The 11,116-nt window shown below is 37.9% G+C and overlaps 1 protein-coding gene across 1 annotated transcript; it reads right to left on the bottom strand.

Moving 5' to 3' along the window:
• Nucleotides 1-2,219: 2,219 nt before the first annotated feature.
• LOC124295534 (cleavage and polyadenylation specificity factor subunit 6-like) lies at nt 2,220-9,205 on the bottom strand. The gene is made up of 6 exons (XM_046745941.1): nt 9,199-9,205; nt 7,457-7,710; nt 7,237-7,395; nt 2,867-2,995; nt 2,500-2,651; nt 2,220-2,232 (listed from the first exon to the last, which is right to left on the bottom strand). The coding sequence occupies exons 1-6, from the start codon at nt 9,203-9,205 to the stop codon at nt 2,220-2,222; spliced, it is 714 nt and encodes a 237-aa protein (XP_046601897.1).
• Nucleotides 9,206-11,116: the final 1,911 nt, after the last annotated feature.

Genomic DNA, 11,116 nt, shown 5'->3' with positions numbered 1-11,116 from the left:
TATGTTAGGTAGACATCTGCAGACGACTTCATCGCCTGTAAAGGTGATGGAAAGATCGATATTCAGTAGCAATTGTTTTGTAGAAGCTCGTCGAAGGTTAGGTAATTTTCGCGACTTCGAATCTCATTTATTGACAAAAAATTTTGATCTTCTCATTCGCTCGTCTGAGCTCAGAGTAGATTTGATTGTTCATTTGCGAGTTTCCCCAGAAACTTCTTCCGTTCTCGTGAGGAGGAATCGAGCATTTCTTTAGAGCTACTCAGAACTATTCATGAGGTACATGAGGATTGGCTAGTAAATCAAACCTTTTCTTCTTTATCAGCTGCCGTTTTGGTTATAATTGTAGAAACTACAGCCGACCAAGTTTTTCTAAAACCTTTTTCTTCAGAATCGAGTTTTTGTGTCGGATAGACTTTGGTTTATTAATGTGAAAAGAGCCACGATTATTTTTCGAGGTCGATGAGCGATTGCTTGATTTTCACATTTTATTAACTTCAAGTGTCAGTTTTTGTGAGTACTTTTTCAGGTTACTTGACACAGCCTTTTCCCATCCAATTTTTCCCGATTCCTGAGGATGACTGGTGGTTTTATTTTGAAGAAGGACGCAGAAATAATTCAGATAAGATCGTTTCTTTTCTTTTGAATACATATTCAATTTATTTTATTCAAGTATTCTCCCAAATTCACTCAGTGAATTTGAATTGTTATACCATCACTCACATTTGTCCTTCCAAAACTCTAGGGTGAACTATTCCTAAAGAAGTCACCCCACGATTTCCTTATTTCATATGAAGAGAAGTCTGTTTTTGTCTTATTTGGTCCTGGAATTGTCGGTTCCCGGTTCGATGTTTTCATCCGAACCTGTTTCGAAGGGATCCTTCATGAAGAAGATTGAATTTCTTCCCGACATCAATCTGGGCCGTTGCGGATAACTTTGAATTCATGAAGCCACATAACACTCATTAACACTAACCTTTATAAAACATGGCACATAAATTTTTGAGATTATTTAACGCTCAACTATCTGCTCAAGGTTTTCTGTGGTTTACCTTGAGACTGTGGGCAAATGCCAGATAGTAAAAAAGGGAGTTCTCAAATTATTAGAGCCACAGCTCCAACTCACCTTTGAGCACTGACTACTAGAATACTTTTATAATTATTTCATCTTTCCCGAGTCGGGACGACTCTTTTCCTCGGGGGGGAGTAGTGTTACAAAGGGTGAAATCACCCGTTTTGCCCCCTCTTTAATGATCTAGTAGTCAGCATAGATGAAAGACGTTTATAAACCTCTTATGTCTTTAAAAAAAATAAGGTTGCTGCGCCAACCGATATTATTGTAAAAACAGTCTTGTTTCAGACTTTAAACAAGAAACACATATCTTGCATTAAAAGCATTTATCACGATATTTTTGTTCACGCTCTTGATTTCTTTTGATTCGATAATAAGTAAACTCGCGGATCCATATTTCATTAACGTAACGCCTAAAAACGTTACAATACGTTGAATTTGTGTCGAGAATTGTCTCGTCTCTAATAAATCTCACCCAACAGAACGAGGTATGACTTGGTAATAAAATTTCGCATCAAACCGACGGGGAAATATCTCGCCCAACTGACGAGTCAATGGATTTCCGGCTTAATTACAATTCACCTGAATGAATGTGAAATAACTTGATTAATGAGAATTAACTGAATCACTGAATATAACTGAAATGTTGAGAATTAACTGAGACACAACTGAATTACGGAAAATTATATTCAAATAACTTTGGGTTCATGCCAGAATTATATGTTTACAGAGAGTAAAAATTAAATGAAAATGTGAAATGAAGTAGAGTCAAGAAAAATAATTTGAATTAATTGGAAATGCGATAGAACGAATTCGAAACTTTTCAACCTCACTTGAATTAGCCTGAATTATAAAGAATTAAAATTCATGAATTGAAAAGAATCAAGTTGAATCATATGAATCTACCTCACTTAAAAGAATTGATTTCAAATAAGAAAATCAAGTTAAACTACATTAATTCATTCAGATTAATTCAACTCAAACAATTACCGTGTTACTCAAATCTCGAATTATTTCCCCCTCGCATGAAACGAACAGTTCAGGCTGCCCGCGCACCATTGATTTCAATGTGAATAACTAAAATACGGTTAATTCTGGTCAGTTGGAAATTTCTGGAAACGCCGGAAGCAATATTTAAAAAATCATCTAATCACGGGGTCGATCTGAAATTGATGAAAACACGAAATTAAATTTTTTAGCGTTCTTACAGATCCTGGAAAAGGTTTGAATATTCTTCACCCCGAAGCGGATACACGGAAAAATGTTGCACGGCAATTGGTAATTTTATAGACACTATTGCGTCAAAAAAATTCAAGAAAACCAATAACAGAGAGTGTCTAAATTAGCGAATTTGGCACGGAATGCCCCATACGTACATCTCAGAATAAATTTAATTGAGAAAAAATATAACGAAGAAAAAAGAAACATACGCAGTGTCCTCGCGAGGCGTCTGAGGCTCCGTCTTCCGTTTTCCTGGACGGCGTGTTCCACCGCTGCTCGGACAGGGCCATCCCGCACCGGCTTGATGCGCTGCTCTCGTGCCCGCTTCAGCACGCCGTGCTCCTGCTTCGTTGCCGCCAGCCTAGAGATGAAGTTTCGCATACTCGAATCATACATTGTAGCAAAGTTTCACAAGCATCGGTTTCTCACAGGAAAAAAATTGACGTAGCCGACAGTTATGTCGAATAAATGTTTAAAATATATTATTCAGGGCAATGCGCGCAAGCTGCATAGAGTTCTAGTGCAAATTAACACGATTATGCAATTCTGAAAATTATTTCATTGCGAACATCGTACCTTCGAAAAGACTGCCTCGACGGTGGCTGCCCGTCCTCCGGGAATCGCTCTCGGTACATCCTCGCCGATCCTGTAAAGTTGTTCCCGGTCTCCGCCAGTATCCGATGCATCCTGGTCGTCCGCACGTCCCTGTCCATCTTAATCTCCAATTTTCTAGTACAATTATTCTAACAATACAGCTACAGTAAATCAACGTTGGTAAGATTAGTAGTAAAATAAAACTATTCTTTAACAGCTAACTACGCTACAGTTAAACGTGTAAAATTAACAATTCTCACAACACTTTACGGTAACTTAACGATTATAAACGTAATGCGAATATTTAAACGATTAAAACTACGGGTAATGCTACGAATAAACGTGGCAATAATATGGATTTTGGCGAAGTTGTGGTTGAAACTCTGATATTGGCTGGTGACGCTTCGAGCGAATCTTAGCGTCTGTTCGCTGAAATTAGCTCGAAACAATGCCAGATCTTCGATTGTCATTTACTACGCCTGACGCGCCGAGCTGCGTCTGTTGGTTACTTCACGAACTGTCGGACAGCAGCGTGTAATAACAAATGAATACATTCGGGATCGTACGATATCCTAATTGTTGTAACCAACGGACGCAGCTCGACGCGTCAGGCGTATTAAATGACAATCGAAGATCTGGCATTGTTTCGCGCTAATTTCAGCGAACAGACGCTAAGATTCGCTCGAAGCATCACCAACCGAAATCATAGTTTTACCCAAAACTTCCACAAAATCAAGATTATTGCTACGTTCATTCGTAGCATTACACGTATTTTTAATCGTTTAAGGTCCCGCTGACCGGGCATGTCCTATATATATTTCGTGACGTCAGAAGCGGGGAAATCGCCCGCACAAATCCTGATAAAACGGGGGTATGAATCTGACTGGGAAAATTTTTAAAAAATAGCTTGAATAAAATTGTACGTCTGTATCTCAGTCACTACTATCGCAGATCACTGATAACGTCTAATAAAAATAATGATGAACTCAATAAAATCACGTCGCGTCAAAGATGGCCGATCGGGCTAGCGACTTGTTGAATATTCACCGTTTGTACGTTATCAGAATTTCTTTCACTTTTGCCAGGGAGATACAGACGTACAAAAACACACACGTAATCCGGGAAAACCTATAGCACCAGTCAGTTTTCTGTAAATATGTCACGATTTGTGCGGGCGATTTTCAGGTGACAGGAGCCCGTTCTGATGCACGAGAAGTCTGTAATTTAGTTCAACGTTGAACCTCCAGAAGCGTTGTAGTCGACCGAAGCGGTACCAGATGGTAAAACGACATGGTAATACGCACACGTCCTATGTTTCTGCTAAAGCAACAATCTGCAGTGCCGACGAGAGCATAGGCTTTTAGGTGGATACGAAAAAATGTACAACTCACTCAGAATAACCGCTAGATTTTGAAATTCGTGCATATCATAAGGCATCGTTTGGAAATTGTAACATCAGTTCACAATCGCGGTAACTATTCGTAATCGCACGTACCCGACTGTATGTGAACGAGGCATTCCATGCGAAACCGACCAACCCGTGACCCCGACCAATTTTGATTCTACCGAAAATTTTACACTTTCTTGTACCTGCCAAAAGCAGTCTTTCTGAAATATTTTAGATGTTTGTCTCAACCCATCCAAACACCTTAAATTTATCAAAATTTCGCACAATTTTTTTTTAAATGCTCATGGCTTTTCCAAAACCCGATATTAAAATAACATACTGTTTCTTTTCTCGTTTTGAGTCGTAGTTCCGCAAAAAAAATTATTCTTTTTCATTTTATTGAAGGGTTTTGGGGCATTCTACATCGAGTACGCACCACTTAAATCTGCCTTTTTTCATCGATTTGATAGAAAATCATTAACAAAAACGAAAATACCTATCCTATAATTCCTGTTCGTCGAAAAGGCAGATATAAATGGAGAATAATTGACATAGGATGCCCCATATACGCTCCGGATATCCTCATCTAATAGGAGCATCGATGTCCGCAAAATTGTCATACTTACAGATTATTGACCGAAAGATTAGATGCGGCAGTAAAATTAATACCGAAATTGCAGAAAACACGCAAGTATAGGCATGAGGGTTTAGGGTTGAGGTAAAAAATTGTGCTCTTGAACAGACCATTATTTATTTATTTATAGCAAATTTGGGGGAGGGGGGGGGGGGGGGCGGTTGACAATCGTCCGAACCTGTTTTAAAGATTACCCTAATATATACGTGAAATTGTTTCTGAACCGGATGTGTTTAACAATAGTAGAAATACATCCCGCAAAAAACCTATGTCACTGTACATACATACAATTACCGCATACAATGGTTCAAGATTCGTTGCAAATATTTTACAGGGCCGATCCTTGTTAAAACTCTGATGAAGATTTGCTTGCCAATTTTTTCTGTTTTTAATTCTCAACAAATAAGGATTTCATGCTAAAATTTGCTTCATTTCATTGGTCAATTACGCCTAGTTCTGAATGATGCTACCAAATTTTTTTTTTACATTAGACGAATTACCTGAAAGTTACTCATTTGGTAGAAATCGTTATAAAACTACATACCGTGACTTCTCGTAGGTGGTATACGCTACGGATACGCTAGTGAGTTTTGGGTTGGTTTCCGCATCGTATACGACCTACGAAAAGTCACGGTATGTGTTACTACTGTACATCAAAGTCCGGCACGGTCAATCATGCGCCCAACTGAAAATTGCTACGAAAAACCATAAAAAATCATTCGAAGACGTTACAATTTTCTACGGATTCACTCCAATCTTGTAAGATTTCACAGAAATTTGGAACTCTCGAAGGAATCAACTTCTTCGGATTCCAAGTACTATCCCTCCTTTTTTGAAATTCAATACCACTCGTTTATATTATAATCCTCCCTCTAGTTTATTGAATGTGAAACAATAACAGTTTTCCGTGAATTTCTATCAAATGAGGAACTTTCATGAAGCAATTTTTCTAATGACGAAATAACTTATGTAACATCAATGATGTCTGGCGAAATTGCCAAACAATGCAGAAATAAAACATTGATCAATAAGTAAAATTGATTCCCTCAACCATCGCACGAGAGATTTTGTCATGAATATAGGACTTTTTACGTGTGTATCAATAAGTGCTATGAATGAAAAATTCCTAATATTTTAAACATTATTACCTGCATTTCTTCTCTGCCAGATATTTATTTTCCATCAGATTGACGCGGACGGGTAAAGTACAATATAAAAAAAACATTCGCGTTTTATTGTATCGGTATAGGGAATACGTGTTACGAGTGCTGACTTCAACCCTGATTTTCTAGTAAATGCATGAAACAATTGTGTTAAAAATTTGTAAAGATATTAATCGTTATCCAAATGAAAAGTTTTAAAAAAACCGAGCTCGATTACACACCACAGAGCTTACCGTAGTAATATCTTAATTTTATTTCGCAGTAAACAGATAATTCGGGCATGAATCCAAACTAATTCAAATCAGCTTGACTTCATTTTCCAGAATTCATTTATTTTTCAGTTAATTCTCATTATTTCAGTCAGAACTTTTAGTAGTTCAGTTTTCAGTTATTTCGTATTAATTCAATTAATTTTCATTAATTCAGGTGCATTATAATGAATTCACAAACCTATCGGCACGACAATTCACCGAGTTATTTCCCCCTCGGGCTGCACGGTAGGGTTTTCTTGAACGTGATTCGTAAATAGGAGGATTATGGGAAGTTGTGGGATGAATAGTACTGACCAGATCAAGGAGAGTATTTAGAAAAATTATATTTTATTAAGAAAACAAAAAATATTTAATAAAAATTGAAAGTGGGCTGGTTCCCCCCCCCTCTCCCGCCCCTTCGGTTTCGCCGACCACCTCCTCGACGGCGGCGGTTGCGATTGCGGCGGCTGCCTTCCCCTCGAGGAACGGGACCGCCGGTGGCCATAGCGGCTTCCACTGCCACCCGGACGGCCTCCGTGATCCGTTCCTATCAACAACCAAATAATTGTGATCCAATGTCACGAGCATATTTGACCGATGAGCAGCTATTCTATATGAAATTATAAAATACGAAAACAGTGAAAAGTAAAACTGTTTCGCCACGGCAGTGACAGTATACAGCGGTTCACACGCGGCGAGGGTATAACATCCCAACTCCTTGGGCAATAAAAATGTGTCAGAAAAATATGGTATGCTTCGCGAAGATATCTACTGACGGTCATCGTTACATTATACTGGCTACTGCATAGTTTTTGAAAATTACACAATTAAACCACTTTTTAATTCTTAGACAGACTCTTTCAATAACTGCAAAAAAAAAAAATTGGAAACAATCAAATATGTAGTTGGGGACGTACCTCAAGCGTCGGGCTAGCCGCGCGATCAGGCCTCGCCGCCGAGGAGGCAGCAGGTGAGGGGGGCGGAACCACCATCGCCGGGGATTGAATTGGCGGCGGTGGCGGCTGTAAAGGGGCCGCCATCAACAGCCCCTGTCGGTCGCCGTACAATTCCGGAATCTAGGCAAAGAAAATGCATAAGCACACGCGTAATTGCGTACGAAAACACAAGATTACTTACCGGCGTTAGGGGCTGTTGGGGCGCCTGCCGCCAACCATACCACTGGGGCGGCGCGTAGCCCCAGTGGTATCCCGGATGCTGGGGATTCGGGGTGACCCCCCACGCCACCCCCGGCTGTTGGAGTGGGACCGGGGGCCTCAGCCGCACATTCACACCTCCGGGCCATTGAGGCTGTGCCTCAACGCCCGGAGGTGCTGGCTGGTCGGGGTCCACCCGAATCCCCGCCGGATTTGAATACCCTTCATTGATATTTGCTAAAAAATAAAGTTCGCAAAATTAGTCCCATGCCAAATCAACGATTTATCAAAATCAACGCGAGCGACCTTCCCTACATATGCGTTGCTAGTGCGGCAGTTGCCAGGTGTTTAGGTATACATACAGTACTTGGAGATACAGAAAAATATATCGCTCACGAATAATATAATTTATCAAAATCTTGGTCCCGAATTCACAGCCTATATACCGGATCGCGATGGCCACTAAGCTAAAAATAATCGATGCATCGGTTAATCGAGTCGAAAAAAAATTATGGAATAAGACTCGATTGAATCGGTAATAATTTATCGATTAATCGATCATTTGATATTTTACTGAAATTGTGCATTCGAATCCCTAATTTAGTGCGGTTTATAAATATTCTCGAGCTGCTGAAGCTGAATAGAGGGTGGCTCAAAAAAACAAAAAAAAAACAAACAGAAAAATTAACGCCCCAATTCAAAACCTGAATAAACTAAGATCGCGTTTCTCTATCCGCAAGATCTTTTTGAAGCGAAGCTTTCCAAATCAAAGCTCTTACGCACGTTTGTAATGGGGATCTAACTCAAGAAAAGTGAAACGTCAGAAAGGGAAGTTGCAACGCGTATTGCTGCTGTGAGTAAAGCGAACCAGAGTACTAGAGAAGGTAACTGCGAAAGTTTCAGTGTAATCGGGTTATAAATATTATAACTATGAATGATTTTATAAAAAAACGCTCGGTGTGCGAGCGGCTTGTACAGCGTTCGTGCGCTGCGGTAACGGAATATTACGCGTTATTCGCAAATTTTGTTAACACTGCGATGGTACATTGCAAAGTTTATTGTCATTTAATTATTTACAATGTTTATGTGTATCGTTGATCGTACCCACGTACCATTGGTCTCGCCGTTAATTATTTTCAGACATGTGTGAAAATCAACATTTGTCATGTGTTAATAAATATTTAACAACAGAGAGCGTAGAATAGGTATGCGAAAAAATTGATTAACGAGTACAAAATTTTTGATTTCGAGAATTTCGCGTGGATTTCGACGTAAAAAATGTTGAATTTCACAATGAAAACAGTGGGACGTATTTTCATAATAAAAAACATAGTTAACAATTCCCTGAGTTTCCGAAAAAAAATCCACGACATTTCCATGACTATTCCAGAATTTCCGAATTCACAGGCTTTTACAGGTTTTCCAGAATTCCCTGACCAGTAGCCACCCTGTTATTTATAGCTCAAATGATATACATACATTACATAAAAAAACCTAAGAAGATGTAAGATCAACATTTTTCACGTATTATGTGAGGATTAACATAATTTTGATTATTACGGAATTTGGCTTTTTACGAATGGCTTTGGATTGGACCTACTACCTTAAAATATTTTGTACGCTATTGATGTTTTTCGATAACACCAATAATGCGAAAGAATGCATTTTCTGCGTGGAAAAAAGTATTTACGCGCCAAATATTATGATTGGTAACAAATTACTTACGGTTCATCGTTGCCGAAGGTTCGTGAACGACTGACTCTCTTCGGTGTCCTTTGGCGGCGACGCTTGCGCTTCACACACGCCACTGTCCCCCACTATCCGCGCGGCCGTCACTTCTGCGTTTGCTCGCGTACCGTCTACATCCACTTTTCGCGGCGAACGAAGCAAACGCGAGTGTTTTGGTAATTTGCCGTGTCACAAGTTCTAATCACGTGCAAATTTTCACGCAGCCAGTGTGTATACATATATTTGTTACAAAAAACAATAATTTTGTGAGTGCAACAATGGATAAGTCACGTCGCACGGCTGAATCGAAAAAAAGGTTAAATTTGACGCGCCGACGAACGAATCGTTCGTTGCAATGGTAAGTGTTTTATAAAAAATATATACTGCAAATTTCTGTTATGCAATTATAGATATCATTTACAAGAATCCTGGCAAATCTGCACTTGCTATGCAGGGTGATTCGTAATTCACAGTAAATACTTGACAGGGCGAATCCTTATCAAAATTGGAATCGAAAGAACGATGAAAAATTAGGGAATAGAAAACTTTGAGGCAAGATTATTAATTAATTTGAAATCTGACAATAAAAATGCATCCAACCTTTTTTATAGAGGATTTTGTTATAAACAATTAGACTTATTATTTTTTTTTTTTCGCTTCGTTGTTATTGATTCTTATGGTAAATACTGACTAATAATTTGTAAATTATACTCTCAAACAGAACAATATAATAAAAGGAAAAAAACGGCTCGAAATCACTCATCAACTATTTTGAAATTTAAATATAGCGAAAAATAACTAAAGAATTCGTTTTTACAGTTTTATATTAATTCGATATTTGAAAACAAAAATATTATATCTGAATGAATTCAAACAAATCATTGAATTTAAAAATTCTCTATTAGAAATCATTTCGAATTATTAACATTCAGTCAATTCAAATTAATTGAATAAAAAAATAATTAACCTCAACGTCATATAATAAATTCCAATAATCCGTAAGCAATGGATACCTTTTAAAACTAAAAACAGAACGAATAAACTTTCGAGAAACGACAGTTTTTTTTCTCGATTACGAATAATTAAGAATTTAATAATCATACGAGTTTTATATTCTTATAAATTGCTAAACTTCGGATTATTATTATTTACTTTCAGGAACAAATAAAAGAAGAAAGGAATTCGGATGTATTCCGTTTAAATTAAATGAAGAAGAAATAATAGAATTTAATTACCGTAAGAATCAATAACAACGAAGCGAAAAAAAAATGATAATTCAAATTGTTTAGAACAAAATCCTCTATGAAAGAGGTTAGATGCATTTTTATTGTCAGATTTGAAATTAATTAATAATCTTGCCTCAAAGTTTTCTATTCCCTAATTTTTCATCGTTTTTGGTTTATAATTTTTTTATTATTAACATTAGTGCAAAAAGTTATGGGAAAAAGTTATGGGTAATTGTATCAACTACAAAAAAGCTCTTGACAAAATTTTTGTCAGCCTCACGGTTACGGAGGTAAATAACAAAAACCAATCACACCCTTGATCTCAATATGGCGGCCGTTCGCTAACCCTTTCGGATCCGGAAACTGAGTTTCACACTCATGGCCGACGCTCCAGAGAATTAAAAAAAAAAATAGCGTTCTATCCAAAATTCTCAGCGAAATCACGCTTTGCCTGGACTAATAAAGATGACCCCGACACGCGCTCGTAGAAAAATTAACAATGCTCCAGAACAATAATAGGTAGAAAGCCGAAAACTTTCACAAAACTTCTTCGAAGCATTGTTAAAATGTTGGTGTGATTGAAAAATGAAAACTTCAAATTTCGTCGTACAACTTTTTCATTGTATAGTATAATAAGGAATCCTGCATGAAATCTTTGGAAAAAATCGCAATTTTGTTTATATTTTATA

This window comes from Neodiprion lecontei, chromosome 7 (assembly GCF_021901455.1).
Source record: "Neodiprion lecontei isolate iyNeoLeco1 chromosome 7, iyNeoLeco1.1, whole genome shotgun sequence".
NCBI lineage: Eukaryota > Metazoa > Arthropoda > Insecta > Hymenoptera > Diprionidae > Neodiprion > Neodiprion lecontei.
The sequence above is the reverse complement of the archived record's forward strand: the minus strand, read 5'-3'. Positions and strand labels throughout refer to the sequence as shown.

Bases quoted from the DNA above. Each gene is read 5' to 3' on its own strand.
- LOC124295534 (XM_046745941.1), bottom strand. The intron at 7,396-7,456 runs GTAAGTAATCTT...TTCTTTGCCTAG, and splicing joins CCCAACAGCCCCTAACGCCG to ATTCCGGAATTGTACGGCGA. The intron at 2,996-7,236 runs GTACGTCCCCAA...TAAGATGGACAG, and splicing joins CGGCTAGCCCGACGCTTGAG to GGACGTGCGGACGACCAGGA.